The sequence below is a fragment of the Cygnus atratus genome, chromosome 10 (assembly GCF_013377495.2).
Source record: "Cygnus atratus isolate AKBS03 ecotype Queensland, Australia chromosome 10, CAtr_DNAZoo_HiC_assembly, whole genome shotgun sequence".
Lineage (NCBI taxonomy): Eukaryota > Metazoa > Chordata > Aves > Anseriformes > Anatidae > Cygnus > Cygnus atratus.
The window spans coordinates 20439399-20457666 of NC_066371.1; the positions used below are offsets into that span (position 1 = coordinate 20439399).

Here is an 18268-nt window from a genome sequence, read left to right on the forward strand (position 1 = left end):
CATTTGTGAAGCATAATTAATTCAGAAACAAATTGCCATCTAAATTGAGAGAAGCAGAGAGCCTCATTTTGTGCTCAGTGACATACTGGAGCAGATCAGTTTTATTTTTAAGACTTCAAGGAATATTTCTCTGTCTACCCAAGAGTTTTTTCCAAATTCAGAGCTGGATTTTGAGCCAACTGAGAAGGAGCACTCTATTTGTTGCATTAGAAATTGATACTGTTTTCAGGCACATAAAGACCTCAAATTTAAGGAAAGTAAGAGGTATTCTAGCCATACTCAAATTCCTCAAATGTAACTTTTCCATTACTATGCTTTTCTGCATACTGAGAAGCAAAAGTAGCAGCAATTTCATGACACTAGATTAGTGAGTCCGGTTGGAAACCGTTACAGTTACACTCTGCTACAGTATCAGTTCCCAAGGCAGTATGGAGACTGATCTTAAAACACAACAGGAAGAGTTAATCCCATACTGTAACACTGGAGAGTATTCATGTGCACACAGACACCAAATACTGGCCTGTTCTTGATAGCCCTGGCTAGCTCTTACATGCAAAACCTAGCTTTAGACCCTTATTGAACCAAGACATACTGGAACTAAGCTCAGATCTGGACGAGCTCCTCATCTTGTGGAGGCTGTATTCCCTTGCACATTAGTGCTTACTGAAGATTAAGGCCACATTCTTCATACAAAGCCTAATATTGTGTGCAGTAAGGCAAAGCTAACACATGACTAACACAGCATGGCACCATGTAACAAATAGAGTAGCCCAGGGCACGAGATATACCTCCATAAAACCAGCAATTTCTATGGACACAAGCTTGTCACAGAGGAGAACAAGGACAGCAGAAATGAGAAAATACATTCCTTATGAAGCACACACAGAAATACTGTGCCAACTTTAGTACTATTTCAGGCCTATTGTGAGTAAGTACAGGACAGGCCTGTTCTGAAAATAAGGCTATATACACAGCTACACTGATGAAGGGGAGGCAGAGCATACCACAGGCTGATAAATGCTCTTTGAGGCCGGTTCTCAATCCCCAGAGCAAGGACCTTAAAACCAAACAGACACCCCACAGGGGCTTCACCAGCCCCAAAGCCTCCCCAGATGAGCCAGACTCCCGGAGCCGTCCTCCAGCTGCAGCCCCCACACAGCAGAGGTATGAAAGGAATGAATGCCTTACTGTGTTCACCCAAACCGTTAACAATGGCAAGGTCAGAGGGAACATCAGACCAATTTTGACATTAACAGGCTCTGTGTCATGCTAAAAAGGTCCTTTTCCTTCACTCCCAATAACTCATTTATATTTTGGGGCACTTGGCCACACAGGCTAGATTAGAGCAACCAGCTACAAACTAGTACAGTAGCTAACGACGGTCCACCCAGCTTTCATTCAAAGCAGATATTAGCAGCACTCTCCCACTGTTACATTTCTTCTTGTACTCCTGCTGCTTGCTTTATATTTGTTTCCCAAGTCAATCAAACAGGCAATGAGGGATCTTTAGAGAGACCTCTCCTCCTCATCTCTTTCCGTAAAGATAATATATATGATCAACCTGATTTATTAGTAAATCCTAATTACTGAGGGGAAGGAGAAGGATGTCTCAAACATGACTGGCTGGAATACTATGATCTCTCGACCCTGCCATGTATCCATAAAATATAGAACATTTTGACAGGAAAGATTTCCTCCAAACTGCCAGGTCATGCCTATGTTCAAGCCCGGCAGCCCTGATGCACAGCCTGCACCCCAGCCCTCAGAGGCACCTCACCTTCCTAAAAATCAGGAAGGAGGAGTCACAAGCTAAGATCCAAACTTCCAGCCTGGTTCTGCTGGACATGGACAGTTCTGGGTACACAGTTTCTCTCCAAGTCACCACTATACTCTCCTCCACTGGGGACACAGGAGGACAGGAAAGTATGATCAAACATTGTCAGCATTAATCCAGGATTACTCCATCAAAACATACTTTTTCCTACTCCAGAACCCCACAGAAGTTAAACACAGTTTGCAAGGACAGAGGGTAAAATGATGCAGAATGCAGGGCAGGGAGGGGGGAACAATGACACTTCAAAACTCCTGCAAATAAGAGTGACTAGTAGGATCACTGCAAAAAAAACAAGTGTGGGAATAAACCTATAAAGCCTGCTAAAGGCCAGACGCTGACAGAAGACGACCCATCTCTGCATTCCTTTCCTAAGAGGTAAGGCTGCAAGTGTCACAGCAGTCAGCATTCCTTCGGTCCTCCCGAAATCCAGTCAAACAACTACCATATCTCACATGCCCCGCTTGCTAAAAACTAGATTCAGCTACTTAATCCTTCAGCAAGTATTCACTGCCTAAAAATAAACTGGGGAGGGGGTGGAATCATAAAAATGAGTTCAATCTTTAGAACTGTATCCAAAACTATGGGGTATATTATTAAGCACAATATGAAATTTAAAATATATATATATAAAAACTAGTACAAGAAGCAGAGTAACAGAATCACAGAATAGTTGAGACTGGAAGGGATCCCTGGAGATCATGTAGTCCAACCCTCCCTCCCCCTGCTTAAGGCAGGGGCAGCTACAGCAGGTTGCTCCAGACAGCATCCAGTTGGGTTCAAATGGCTCCAAAGATGGAGACCCCACCACCTCTGAGCCAAGAAAAGAAACTTAGAAAATAAGTTAAGCACGGCACGTTGGGTTTGTGGTTAATTATGTATGTGCTTTGGTTCAGTCTTTAGTTTTTATGGACTGTTCTGTAGCAACACAAATACGCTAGAGGCTGGAGCTAAACAACTCCATAGCTGGAATTATTCCAAGTGACTCAAATGTGCTCTTAAAATATTTCTATGATTACTGAAGGATCTTAGAACAAGACTTCATTGTAACTGGGCGGCGGGGGGGGAGTGTTTAAAAACACCCCCACTCCCCAAACACCGCTCTAATTTAGCCAGCTAAGTGCAAGCAGTCTCATTTCCCAGGGCTTAGCTTGGATATTTTGGCTTCAGCCCATCTTTAAATAGCTTCCTGAACTGGACTCTCCATAAAGAACATAGGCTGCACTCATGCAAGAAGCACTAATTACCTTTAAAAGAAGAAACTACAAAAATAGCTGCCTTGTATCTCACCTATTGTGTCTGAGTCAAATGCGACTGAAATGAAGCTGGGGCAAAGCTGCAGGTGGGAGCGAGCAGATGTCATACTCGAAACCCTCGCACACACGCATGTTCCTACCACGGATTTCTTCTCCTAAGCATGTCCTGAGCCCTTTCCTCCCATCCTAGCCCACAACCACTGCACGGTGAACCTCACGTATCCTCCTGCCCAAAAGGTGCCTGCTCACTGCTGTGTGGAAGAGCCCCTGCGCTGCTGCCACAGCACCCGGCATGCCACCTCCTGAGAAACCACCCCGCAACCACATACGCTCAAGCATCAAGTGATTTATGTGCAAATCTGCTGTAAGGTCAGAGCCAGCAGGCCACCACTGACAGACTTACCTGTCTTGCACGGATAAACTTCCATTTGAAGTTGGTTGGTGGAATTAGTTGCAAGACAGCGAGAGTGCTCTGCCTAGAGGTTACTTACGCTGGGGAGATCACCACTCCTACCCACGACCACCGTGCCCTACACATAGCAGCCTGGGACAGGCTCACCGTTTTCCTTTTAACCCAGCTGTGTATATAGTCGTACATGTGGCAGTGCTATAACGTTAACACAGCGCATACAGAAATGACAGTGTAATGGTTACTTTTATATATATATATATAGGCACATGCACAAATATATACGTACACACATTAATACACACAAACACTAATGAATACAACAGTTACACATAGTGATGACTGATGTTTTAAGAAAAGTATGACAGGTTTGTAACAGAGTAGTAACATTAAATTTCAAATAAAACTCCTAGTATCTTATATTTTATTCTAAGACTTCACTTTTGAAGACCTCTCAGTAGAAATCCTTCATGAGAAAATAAAGCAGAAACTTTAGGTTATATAAAGTACTCTGCTCCCCAACTTCAGTGATTTCATAATCAACAATAGCAAAAAAAAAAAAAAAAAAAAAAAAAAAAACACAAATCCAACCCCCTGTGGGGTTAGAAGGGAACATATGACCTAAGAGGCAGGAGGCTGGAGTTGGCTGGAGTCTGCTGAGCCGAGCAGCTGCAGTTTTTCTTGGTACAGGTGGGAGTAAGGAGCATCGACAGAGCTACCTGCCACCCACCCGGGGTCCAGCTCAGGTCCTCCCCAGCCTTAGAGGCTCCCTTTCCATTTCCAGTCGGTTAAGGCTGTGGCTCTTTCACGCACACTACATGTAGGGAAGGACAGGAAGGTGAGAGAGAACACACTTGTTGAAAAAGAAGTGTTTCCTTTAATCTTCTGAAAACAAAGAAATTTTGAGACTGAATTACCAAAAGGATGCATATTAAATTAGGAAATTGAATTCAACAACCATAACCAGAGGGGATTTGAATGAAAGAGCCAGAGCCTTGTGAAATGGCAAGCATGCAGACTAAAAGCCAGACGATGAGAGAGGCAGCTCTAGAACTACCCAACTCCATTTGGGAAAGATGCCTTCAAAAATCCTTTCACGGATCCAATGAATCTCTCAAGGAAAAGTTACTCAGAAAGCAGAAACTAGATCTGTACAGACATCCTTTAAAAAAATCTAGAAGAGCAAAAAAAAGAGGAAGCAAAAGCTATCAGACAAGGCTGAACCATCCTCCATCAGCCCAGCTCCAGGAAGGAGGTTTCTGATGAGTGCAGGATTGGGCAGCCATGAGGAATGTTTTCTACACACTCACTGTAACCTAGGTTTTAAAGCTAAAAGTTCAGTGCCTAGCTAATGGCTCATTTTTCCCTTCTTACCCTTCCCCCCCCCACTCAACTGGCAGCTGCCAAGGTCTACATAAGAGACTGATTTAGACATCCTTTCATTATACATAAAGAAGTCAATGATCACAAACATCCCTCAAAACACATTCTGAAAAAAAAATATACAACGAAGGTCTTTTCTTCTTGTGTTTAGCTATTGTATGCAAAAAAAAAAAATCATTTTTTTTCCAGACTTCTCATAATGCTAGAATTCACCAGATTTCACTGGACACGTGCGTATGTACACAGAGAAGAAACAAAAACACAGGTGGCTGCCTCCTGCTGCACGACACTCAATACACATCTATGCTTTATTAACTTCCAGTGTCAAATACAAATTGATATGGTGTTAGTTGTGTGTTGTGGGGAAATTTGTGTTTACATTGAGTAGGTCTGATGTGTTCAAAAAGATTTCTTAATGCAATTCAGCAGGGTCACATGAAATTAGCCAAGTCCATTTGGTATGTAATTGCCTGCACTGCACCACAAGTGTGAGAGAAAGGGCTCATCCCGTGGACTATTTTTAAGGGAGTTTTATCAAGAATTGATTAAGTACGTAAGTTTCACTTGAAAATAACTTTTGGAATTTCAGGGTGTACTTCCTTTCTCCCAAGGGTAAAAAGAATAAGAAATTTAATCTCTAAACAGAACTAAAGGAATGAATTTTAATCCAAGATTAGACTCTAGTGGTAATGCATAAAATCTAAAATCCCTTTCCTTCAGCTTACTTTCTTAAAAATTTAATGAGGAAAACATCCTTAACAGACTCATTGACACAGTAAGGAAACTTGTGATGCTGTAAACTGAGGATATAAGAGGACAGTTTAAAAAAAAAAAAAAAACAGAAACAACGCAACTAAGCTTGCTCTTTCAAAAAGCAAACAAGATATTCCAATGCCACAAAGCTTTTGGCCGTTTCCAAAAGGAAAGAGTTCACCACCCTTCCACTGCTTCAAATTTATTTAAAACAGCTGTGCTCACAGAACAGCCATCCCCATTTCCTGCCCATTAAAACACTCCCAACCCATTTAAAATAAATGGAGGGAGAAAAACAAGACAAAAAACTGATGCTGCAACTGCAGAATGAAATCCAAGTATTTCCGAGGGCGTCTCACGACTTCCAGGCTGCAACATGCTGGCTCTCCCACCAAACACCGAGGCACAACTCCAAGGAAATGCTAGCACATGATTTCCCTCTTGTCAGGGAAGAAAGGTCATTCCTGTCCTGGTCATTAGATTTCAGGGTCTGTCTGCATTCCCATTAAACCTCCCATTTGGTAAGTAATTAGAGCACAACACAGACTATACTTTTTTGCTGTTTTTAGAAAAGTTGCTACAAAGGCTCTTTGAAAGCACGAGCCTTAACTCACATTAAACTCAAAGCAGCTCCAGAGTTAAGGGCATGATTTGGTGTATGCATTTGTTTATGTTAAGGGGTTAGCAGTGCAAACATCTGCACAAGGTTAGATGCTCAGTTAACACTTCATACATGTGAGTCCAAAACTGTATGAGGAGTATCAGAGGTCTTAAAGTATTTGGCATTTAAAACCCAGCTACCGGAGTCGTGGAATTTTTGCTATTCCAGAGAGAAGGGGAAAATGCTGGGGCAGTTCAGGGATTTCCTAGCCTTTGTCATTGCACAAAAGAAACAAATCAACCTAATTCTCAATTTCACCTGCCCCCCCTCAGCTCCAAAAGACTGCAGGCATATATATATATATTTTTAAGGCACAATTCCTGATGTCTTGGCATTTAACTCTGGCAATACTGCCAATATATATTCAGTGCACAAAGCCAAGATTTCGCCTGTTTAGGCCACAGCAGCAGCTTTCTCTCTCTTGAATAGGTCTCCAATAGGAGTTAGGGCACAGATCTCCTCTACGCATCCAGTGCAAGTCCAGCACATGGCAGAAGAGAGACCTTGAATGTTTTAAGTCCCTCTCACCTCAGTTAGTTTTTCTGGCAATACTGTCATAACTCACATATGAGTCAGTCATATCAGAATGGTCTCTAACCCCACTGAACTCCCACAGGCTCTTGTCACAACTGAATAATCAGATGTCAGAAATATCTTATTAATTAGGAAAAGTAAATTACAATTCTTCCCTCTTCAGCTCTATGCAAGCTTTGCAGTTGACGGGAGGGGACAGACGAATGCCTTCCTGCCCACCCAAAACAGCTCTGAACACCAAAGTGCCAAGAAGAACACAACCATTATCTCCTAGTATAAGCAGACTGAAAAAGTTATATGATGTTTGCTGAACTGATCGTGGATTGAATCAATGACACAGAAACCCAAGAAGCATGGAAGCATTAAGGTTGGGAAAGACCTCTGAGATGATCTGGTCCAACCAAAGTTTATATTTAAAAGAAAAATTTTATTAAAAATATGGAAGGAAAGAAATTGTGATGCAAAACTAAAAATAAATCCAATGTAATGCTCCAAATTGCAATCTACTTCACCTGCCTTCTTTTTCTCATCAGAAAAGGAAGACCACAAGCAACACTGAATAAACGTGCCTTAGCAAGGGGATATTCCAATTTAACAAAATTGTTTTCATGCACTTGGAGTTAACTCATTTGCACTATTTAAATGCAGATTTAGTGTAGCTATACAGTATGCTAAAGATCCCACTTCCACACTAGACTTACTTGTTACGTACACAGAAGACAGATTTTTACATGACAGGATCTCATTCATCTTGAAAGCCAGCCAGCCATTCAAATTTAAAAACAACCATCCATATTGTTATGAAAGACCAGAGAGCTGGCTGACAAAAGCTAGAGAGGTCAGATTTATTTAAGATTACAAAGCTTATCATTCCATTGTAACTGGGAGAAAAGAAAATCAGGGTCTTTTTCTGGAGGACAAGGCCAGGACAAAGCCTCCTTAAAGTACTGATGCTGCAGAGGGTGGACAAAGGCTTGCATTTTCTTACACATTTCGTCACACTAAATATGTCACTGTATTCAAAATGCAAATGCTTTTTTAAAACCCTCTGCCTACCACTGCAGCTGTAAGATGTGGGAGAATATATCCCAGTACTGTTGAGTGACAGAATGAAAACCATTACCGAGTGTGTAAAATAGACTTTTGCAATGAGAAATGCCAAAGATTGAAGCCACAAATGTTGGAAGAAGAAAAAAGAACCATGAAGAAGAACAGGTATTTGAGAAAGGGAGAAAAATGACACCTCTTGTTGTAGGTCAAGCCTCATGCTATTGACATTACAGCCGTCAAATTATGTACATTTCTATAAGTCTGAAGGGGACAAGAAAATCTGACCTGGAAACGAAGAAATCAATTCCTGTTCTTCACTCCAAGAGAGTTGATTTGTGTTAAAAAAATATTACCTGATTTTTAAACAGTGGAGAAAGTTTGTGTTTAACCATTTCTTGGTTAAAAATCAAATACTTGATAAAAGTGTCACCAAAATGAGCCAAGGGGAAGTGCTTACACAGCTGCTGAACACAGTGAATCAAAGACACATATCAGACTGGACCCTTATTCACACAGATACAAGTTTCAGAAAGTTACTGGATTAAACTGTGCCATGGAAAAGTTTAAATCATGAACGCTGCTGAACGGTTCCATCTAAATCAGAAATCAACAGTTTATTTAGGAAAGTAAGTTTTGGCAAAATGATCTTTCTTCTTTTGACAGAACGTCCCAAAGCTGAGGTCACATGCTACACGACTATTTTTTCTGCTCACAGACTCTTGGGAACAGTCGTATTCACCCTACAATAGCTGATTCCTATTTCAAAGGCGAGAATGCCCTCTCCAAATGAAATCAGAGCAAACCACAAAATAATCACATACTGCCTGCTCAAAAAAAGCAGTTCTTTCAACTTCCTTCCCACCACCCCTGTGCCACAAGGTCCCATTCATGCACCAGCAGGGCACCCCGGCAGGCTGTGACAGGGCCACCCCTCTCCCCGCACACCCGCAGCCCTGCACGCAGGGAGCCTGGCAAAATCCCTGTGGGGCTGGGAACACGCGGTCCCCTTCTGCATGCGGCACAGCAAGCTCCCAACAAATGTCTTCCCTCGAGCGTCTGAAAAATAAAAAGGGGTTTTGACCTCAAAAGGGGACTGTTGATGCAACTAAGTCTGCACATAGGAAGTAACAAAACCTGATTGGTTTGGGCAGGCTGGAGGGCAGTTAAAACATCTGTTTGGTCTGCAGTGATAGTGGAGAAATAAGCTTATTCATCCACTAAGCCAACACACTTCTTTGCTTAGGAACCAGTGCTAGACTACACGGCCAGTTCTGTTCAGCACTGGATGCAGAGAGGCTTCCGACTGAATTTACAGCCGTAATACTTCACTGCCTGCAGCGCAGCACTCAGCTGCACCGCTTCACAGGCTCGCTAAGATCCAAGCTGCACGTTGGCAGCAATTAAGGGGTAAAAACAAAGATTAAGGAGACAAAGGACTGCGACATACCGGCAGGGCAGGCCAGGCCGTACAGCCCGCTGCAGCACACCACCAGACATGCCAGTCATTTCTGCGGGAGCTACACAGCCCTAATATGGCACGGCTGCTCCCATCCCAAGTGCCAAACATGGCCCTGGGACTGCACGGAAACCTATTTCTGACTAGGCTTGGGTCAAAATCCCCAGTTCGGCCCACATCCGCTCCAGCCACGCGGTTTTCTTGGTCAAGGACCCTCTGGGCACTCCCCCAAGCCTGCCTCGGCCTGCTTTGGCCTGCCTGCTGACAAGGCCGGGGATGGAGGGCTTTTGGTCCTCTTGGGCCAGGGATGGAGGGCTTTTAGTCCTGCCACCACCCGCAGCACAAGCCTGGGGCAAGCTGGGGACAGAGGTGGCATCTGCTGCACGGGGCACATCCAGCCGGTGTAGGGAGAAGAGCCGGGGAGAAAGGAGCAGAGGGAAGGCACGAGATGGAGAGAAGGAAGAAAAGGGCTGGAGAAAAGGGGAAAATAATGAAGAGGCACCATTCTGCAGCTTTTCCACTTAAAACCAGCTATTCTCCAAAATGGAGGCTCCTACATTCATTTGGATGGCAAAGTTTATTTATGTCACTTCCCTCTGCTAAGGTTTTGTGGATCATATTTCAAACCCATGTTATATTCTTCTGTTGCTCAGTTACAGATCTGAACAAACCATTCTCTACAGTCTGCCAAAAGCAGAGAAAGAAAGCGAATGAATGCCTGGAGGATGAATCACCCTCTGGAAGTCATCTTATGGCCCCACACTGCTACAGATTAGTCACAACCTCGCATACAGTAGAGTGAAAGAGGAAATGGTGAATCCATTAACTCCAGGGCAGCACACAGCCCTACTAACTGCTGTTCCCACCCCCTCGCCCCACTCCTAGGAAAGAGAGGCACTTCTCCAAATCATCAGAATTTTCTTTCAGGTTCAAAGAAATGTGTTCCTAAATTCAAAGGGATATATTGGGTATTAATACCCCTGAAACTACTGAGTTTGTTCCAGCGGTTTTTGAAACAGCTAGTGAGAATTGTGATTTGAAACATGTAAACTGCAGGGATCACCACAGCAGAGTCTGAAGAAAACCCCTGCGCAGCCAGACTCTGAGACTTTCCGTTTAGGGGCAGGATGTCTGATGCAGCAGGGGCCGCACAAACTTCCGCCCCCATGAACGGGATATGCAGGGACACAGCAGGCACTCACGTAGTGGTGCCCACCAGAACCCCTCCAGCTTCATTCAAGCCCTCAGCAAAACCACTTGGAAGAAATCTGCCCCTACAGCACCTGGGCAGAAGAGCTGCCAGCACGTGGTAGTTAACACAGCATTCCTCCTGCCAAAGCCGTTTGCATCTCGCTGTACAGGGAGGTGCCCCTGTCTTCGCGCTCCCTGAACACCCAGCAGCCTCATCCTGCAGCCCACCACCCCAAATCTGCAGAGCCTCAGCTCTGAAGTGCCCTCATCTGGAACTGCACGCCGATGGATGCCAAATTTGAGTGTCTAGTAGTAGCAGCCTCTCTGGATAAAGACAAAAAGTGCTGCAAGAGGGACCCATGAGCACCCTGCGAGTACGGGTCATGCCATTCAGGCAGCAGTGTCACAGTCGAGCTCAGCATAAGACCAGCTGCAGGTGCTCCTCTCCATCTACCTGCTGCTGCTGTAACCCAGTCTCAGTGCTGTGGTACCTGCACAACCACTTGCAGCGCACAGGGGACCCAAATCAGGAAACTGACCTAATCCGAAAGCAAAAGAAACCTGCTAACAAAAACATAAAAAGGGAAATTTGCCTCCGTTCCAGAGCACAGAACACTGCATCCGCCCCACCAGCACAGCCAACACCAGGCGCTGCCATGTTTCCAGGGAAAGATACTGCAGCAGATGGGACTACAGCTGCCAAACTTTTGTTTCGTGAAACCTTGAATTTAATCAAATGTAGAAAATTCAAAACAAACTAATGTTTGTTGGATGGTCAGGGACAGCCCTCATTCCTGGCCAAGGCACAGACAAGCATCAAAAAAAAAAAAAAAGAAACAGCACAGTTCAAGTCCCAGCTCTCAGCTGAGACTACAGAAACTTAAGGGAAACCACTACTTCTGATTTTTTTTTTTTTTTAAATACTCTAACCAGGACAGCCACCCAAAGGTCTGAAATATTCTACCAAATATTTATTGATGTTCTATTAAATAGTATGAAGTGCATTTTATAGGAAAAAGCACGAGAAGAAAATTAGGCATCTCTATGAGGAAATCATCACTTCACTTCTGGAATAACAAATCTTTCTGATTTTTAACAAGGCAAATGAAGCAGCATTGGCAAAGAAAATGAAGTTAAAAACACGAAGCCTTACAGGTTACTATTTCCAGTACAGCAGGTAAAACTGGAGTGTTTAACTGTTCAGGTTTGTTTTCACAAAAATACAAATATGCAAGAAAGGCCGCTTTTCCAAAACACAGTAGCAGGTGTCCACACTGCTCCAGACATCAGATTAAATTACAGGTAGCTGTATTCTTAATGTAATCCAATCATAATTTATCAAAATGTAAATCTTTTAGTTTCCTTGGGGGCTGCTGACCCCACCACAGGTTTGTCCTACTTTAGACCAGAGACATCAATTCCATCCTCTCCTTACATTTCAAGCGTGGCAGGTGTTAGAGTCTGTCCAAGTAATAACCACCATTAAATCCATAAGAGAAGCTCACAGAAGTCTTAAGTATTTTCTATCAGTATGTGCAAAACTGATCAGTTCCCCAACAACTTGTAGCTGTCCTTTTTTTATTCTACATTTACATACGTACAACCAGAATCAACTCCAGCTTAACAAGGTCTATCTGGGAAAACCAAACCAAACCAGCACACACTTCCCTTATTTTACACACTAACTCCTTTGCTTTAACAGTGGTAGATGGCTGGGTGTAACGTCAAATGCCACTAGGGTCCTTCCCTTTCAACAGGAATCGATATGACCTCTGAATATTTGTCAGGAGGAGGATGCAGACGTGTACCTAAGGCCTTAGGGGTATTACTACTGAACATCATTATCTACCGTGGAAAGACCTGGTGTCAAGCAAGTGCTGAACTATGGGGCACAGAGGATTTAATCCCCGTCTACCGCTGGTTTGTTACGTGACTTTAACCTAGCCATTTCTTTCCTCTGCCCTTATGCTCCATCACACAAAATGAGCATAGCAATACAGCAGCACAATAGGTAAAATGCTTTGAAAGTAAAATCCAATGACGAGCTTTTATGTCAATAAGGTATTCAGCATTTTTCCCAACAAGAAAGGGCATGATTTCTTTTCCCCTTTTGAATATACACAGTTCAAATGTTAAACCAGTCCTGCGTCCAATTAACTGTTACATAGGTAAGTGACTTAACCAAAGCCAAACTTCCCTCCGTGATCAGATAGTGTACACTCCATTTGAGCAGTATATTCAAATAAGAAGCACAAATATTTCAGCCTGGGCACGTATCACCTCACTAGCAGAATAAGCCCCACTTTATCTTGATGAGAAATGAGGCAGCTCAAGGTTTCACTTGAAAGCTGCCTGAGAGAAACATTCAGGTCTATCCAGGAGCCCTCTACAGCGGGTTCATGTCGTGCAATGAAGTCAGTACACAGTCCAGGAAGGCAAAAACAGAACCAAGAGCTGCTGCCACCCTACAGAGAACCAAACAGTCATGTACAGCTCACTGCTTTCTCTCCTGGCATTCCGCAGTCACCTCAAATGACTTTTCCTGTTAACTAAAGATTTGGTTAACACTTTCCCTTTGTCTTCCCCTCCCTAAAAAAAAATAATTAATATGTAAAATTATTTGGCATACTCTCCTGAAGTGTTTAACATTTGCGGTACCTTTGTATTGGCTTGCCTGTCACAGGTACACCTGGACACTCAGCCACACAACACCTTTACCATGCACCTGCTTCTGTTACTAGGTGCATTTGATGCTCTCAAGAGCACAACTTCAAGACACCACATGAAAAGGAAAAGAGTGAAAGGGAAACAAAAACCAAACAAACAGAAAGGCAGGCTATATTTTGATGAAGCCCAAGAGAGAACAACAAGACACTAGTTTTATTGCTGCTCTTCTTTCATTTGTAAGCTTTGCCACCCACCCCCTCTCCACAAAAGCACAAAGGAGGCCTTGTCATTAGCTGTGGTGTACTGACACCTGCTCTTAGGATTTAAGGACAGCCACAGTCTACTTGCACACTTCTACATTATTACAGAAATAAATAATTCATAATATAATCGTGCCCCTGCTTTCAGAAGATTTAAATGCAAGTCTACCACCACCACCACAACATACACATCTAATCTGAAAGTAGCTTTGGACAGCAGCCAGTTTCATATCTAACCCTACAGTTAACCATAAATCTAACTGACATCTCAAAAGCAACTCAGAAGTACTGAACGAAGCAGATAACGCCTCTTTGAAGCTAGCCTTCCCAGCCACATTCTGCTACAAATCACCAGGATGCCAATAGCTGAATCGCCACACCAATCCTGCGCACCTTCCCCGTCAGCGTGGAAATGTTGGCTGGGGCAGGCAGGCAGCCCTAGCATTTGTACAATTAGCGCCAGCACAGACAAAGGCTCACAGGATGCCTTCCGAGCTGAACACAACCGGCAGAAACAACTCTTTGTTGCTTCATTTCCTAGCGGGGAGAAAATGACGATCAAAACCATAGGCATACAATGTGATGTAGTATTTCACTGGAAGCCAGCATCCCATCCGCCTGAACTGGGAAATGTATTTTTAACCTATAACATTTAATAAGATTCGATATTAATTTCATTTTACAAAGGTAAGGGTGGGACCAAAATAGCCAGTAAGTATACCTGGGAAGACAGCACTTTTCTAGATATCTCAAATGAAAACTGTGGAAGAAACACAGCACAAATTACCCTGAGAGGGGTAATATGAGATATAAGCCAGCATGTGAATAGATAAAAGGACAAATATGCTCTCCGAGGACCCCAACTGAAGAGAGTTTTGTGCAAAGCCTCTGTGCAAGGAGGGGACAGCTCCCCAGTTTTATCACAATGATCTGAACTGCAAATACCACATGTACAAAGGTATCTTTGCAAAGTGGGGTACAGCAACGAGGATGCCATGTGCACTTACCAAAGAGATAAAGCTGGGGAGTTACGGCTAGGAAGTTCTGCCCCAATCAGGCAGGGGGGAGAACCTGGCCGGAAAGCTGTGCAAGACCTGACAACCACAGCCGAAAAGCCTGTACTCTCAACAAGCTATGTTCTAAAGTTCCCAAGCCCAGAGCTCCTTTACCTAAGGTATGCACAGAGCCATGATACGGGATGCTTCATAATATTAAACAAATTAAAGTATATCCAAATTTACAACAGCCAGCAGGACAGGAAACTTTGACAGCACTCGGCATAATATGGCCTTGTGCTATCCAGGTCTCTAGATGCAGTGGGGGAACAGAACAAGAATTTAAGAGACTGGAATTCTTTTTTAAAGGCTGCATAAAGTCATGATAAGAAGGGACAGAAAGCACTCCTCTTCCAGTCAGACACCCCACCAGCAATTCCCCTGCCTTCCCCAGGAGCAACCTCGTGTAACCCAAGGTGAAAGCCTTTGCAACTGGAGCTTGCTCTGCGGCAAGCCTCGTGTGCAAGGCACCTCTAAACATCCCTGGGAAAAGCAAGAAGTTGCATAAACAGCAAAGAAGATAAACTCCTCCTCTGAGAACATGCCTCATGCATTTGCTAAAGGTTTACAAGATCTAATGAAAACCAGATTCCTCCGCAGCATCACAAGAGAGCTAGAGGAGCAATGTTTTTTCCCTGCGTAGGATGACTAGCAGAGTCCTCAAACTGTTCCCAGAATTGTTTGCCTCCCAGGTTTTGACTTAATTACAACAGGACGCACACAAAGCAAATCCTCCAGAATATTAAAAGCAAAAAGGGATGAATCATTGCTGATCCTGACATTTTCTTTTTTTTTTTTTTTTTTGTCCCAAATCTCTCTTACAAGCCTCTGAAATGCTGTAGCCCTAAAAGAACAAAACCAAGTTGTCTTCAAGCCTTTTCCCACCTGAAAGACTACACACACAACACCCATGCAGGCACAGCCCAGGGAGTGAAGTGCCACCCGTGGCTGGGACAACCCAGCTTCCACATGCGGGTCAGGCGCTGGCTTGCTGGATGAGGCTGGACCTGTCCATTCACCTCTCGCCCAGAGCCACATCTCCCCATCCCACCTACCAAACAGGTTTGCTGATTCCTCCCTCCCTTTAGCACTACCCCATCACTCTCTCCTCCTTTCCGAGGCTGTTTCTAGTACCCTGGACTCCCAGGTGGCACGGCCGCTTCCCAGCGGTGGTCACGCCAACACGCCTGGGCACCCTGACACTCGGACAGTTGGAACTGAGCTGCTTTCAAGTGGCTTTGGCTACAGCGGTCCCTCAGTTCTGCCTGCATTTGGTTAACAAGTTTATAGCTATTTAATGCAAACTAATTAACCTCCTCTGCTTGTACTTGTTTAACATAATAAAAGCAAAATAAAACCCCATTTAGAAGACCAAAAGACACACAGGATGCAGGAAGTGAGGGCGTTCACAAGTTCAGCTGAATTTGTACAAATCCATTTGTATTTACTTCCCCTTTGAAACACTCTATTGCAATGTTACATCCATTTCCATCTGACATGAGCTAAACCAAAGACCAAGAGGACACAGGTTGCACCGGTCAAATAAATTCGCATGCATTTACCTCTCAGGCTATATCAGATCTTCTGCAAACAAGGCGAGGCCTAAGTCAATTCAAAAGCAGCATATGGTTTGCCTGCACAGAAGCAGTCACCAAAATAACCAAGAGCTTAGGCAGACAAACGTGTTCCCATGGGACTCAGTGCACAGTAGATTGGCAGGACATCAGCTACCCTCACAAGGAGAGGTAACCGTGTGTCTACATGTTCTGACATGGCAGTGCCACTCCGTGCAAGGACTCTTCCTACGGTGGTGCAGTTCTGATCTTCTAGACCTGAAGATCTTGCATAAGGAAAATGCAGGCATCAGTTGACCCGGTAAAACATAGCACCTCTTCTGACAAAGCTTACTTCATTGCAAGGATTAGATGTCATGTGGGGTTTCTTTAAAAAAAAATTTCAAATGGAACTGCACTGAAGCATAGCTATGTGAACCAAAGCCCACTGTATTATTCTCGTGGTGGCCCGCGTTAAGTCATTAGGGGAGAAATCTCATACTGGTGTCAGACCAGCACAGGAGCAGGTACGTGACAACCACCTGCCTCGTGCCGTACCCTCAGAAGATGCAACCCAGGATGCCCATCAGTGCCCAATGCTCGCCCCGTGCCCTTCCCCCTCCGAGGCGGTGGCAGCACACGGCGCGGGCACGCAGCGGGTCCCACACGCCCTGCTCGCTCGGGGGGGGGGGGAACACTTGGCCACCCAAAGCAGGCAGGGGGCTCCCCTATTGCTGCAGCCCCAGGACTGACCCACCACCAGCTCCTGGGGTGAGAAAAGACAGAAAACACACCCTGCGAGGGGCAGCGAAGCCTTTTCTTTCTGAGTCAGACTTCTGACCTCGACGGCGAAGGCCAGGCTCTGGGCACCCCGTCATTTTGGGAAGCCAGGGCTCCGGCTCTGGGCACCCTGTCTTTTTGGGAAGCCAGGGCTCCTGCCCTCGCCGTCCCCACGCCCCCCAGCTCCCGAGCCCGCTGCTCCCCGACCCCACAGCCGGTGCCCACTTCGCTCCCGCAGCACCCTCGGGTCCCCCTCCCGGTGTCCCCCGGTGCCCCCCCGCCCCGGAGCTCCCCGGGGAGCCTCCCCGGTGCCCGGAGCCCCGTCCCCCGTCGCCCACCTCCTTGAGCTGCTCCATCTCGGCGCGGATGGTCTCGTACTCGAGCTCCAGCTCCTCGTACTGCTGCTTCAGCTGCTGCTTCTCCTCCAGCACGGCCAGCCCGTACTCGGCCGCCTGGATCTTCTCGCGGGTGGTCTCGCTCAGCTCCTGGCAGAGCCGCTTCACCTCGCTGCGCAGCCACTCGGGCTCCGACTCCATCACCAGCCGCCCGTACTCCTCCTCCTCCTCCGCGCCCAGCGACATGTCGGCTCCCCGCGACATGTCGGCAGCCGCCGGCGGCGAACGACTCCTCGCTCCTAGCAGCCGCGGCCCGGCATGGCCCCCCCGCCGCCAGCAGAGCCCCCCCGGGCGGCCATCCAGGGGCGAGCCGCCCCCTGCCCCCTGCCCGGCTCCGCACCGCACCGCACCGCACCGCCCCGCTCCGCTCCGCGCCGCCGGCCCGGCCCCGAGCGCCCAGCGCAGTGAAATCATTCAAAAGGCACGGCCGGGCCGGCGCCCCGCGGCACTCTGGGGCTTGGAGTCCCCGCCCGCCGCCCGCCCCGCGGGGAGCGCCGCCCGCAGGACTACAGCCCCCACAGTGCACCGCGCGGGGCGGCGGCCGCCCCTCGCACCCACGGCGCCCGGAGGGATCAGAGCAGCCCCTGGCGGGCGTGGGGAGGAAGAGCCCGGGGGGCTTCGGGGACCCCCGAAATGGCAGTTCCCGTGCGTGTGTGCCCCTAACCCTGCGTCTGGGCGAGCACTCGGGCCCCCACTGGAGCTGGAGGCAGCCCCAGGAGGCTGGTGATGGTGGGCACCTTGCATGCAGGCAAGGGGAAAATCAGGAGCCTAACCACATCGCAGCCCCCCGCCTGCGCTGGGTGAAGGTAAAGCACTGTCCAGGGCTCGCAGTTAGGTTAGTGGTTGATGCTTGCCTCACACTCGCAGTAATGTGTGTGCTGCGAAGGACTAAATATAATCTCCAACAGCCTAACTCGTCAGGCACAGCTTCACAAGGGAAACCTAATTCAGCCCAAGCAGGATTGTGGCTGAAAACTGACCGCCAAGCACACGTTCCTGGCGTCTAGCCCCTTGCCAGCAAGTACTTCCAGGGC

The 18268-nt window shown here is 46.2% G+C and overlaps 1 protein-coding gene across 5 annotated transcripts in view; it reads right to left on the bottom strand.

The window, feature by feature from the left end:
* BICD2 (BICD cargo adaptor 2) overlaps positions 1-17649 on the bottom strand; it is an 89195-nt gene extending 71546 nt beyond the window's left edge. For 3 of the 5 annotated variants that reach the window (XM_035558465.2, XM_035558463.2, XM_035558462.2), the window contains exon 1: positions 17178-17649. In XM_035558465.2, coding sequence (XP_035414358.2) covers positions 17178-17648 — 471 coding nt within the window. In that variant the 5' untranslated portion in view covers position 17649. The remainder of the gene's footprint in view (positions 1-17177) is intronic. The other 2 variants (XM_035558466.2, XM_035558464.2) reach the window with 1 other exon arrangement.
* Between the last annotated feature and the right edge of the window lie 619 nt (positions 17650-18268).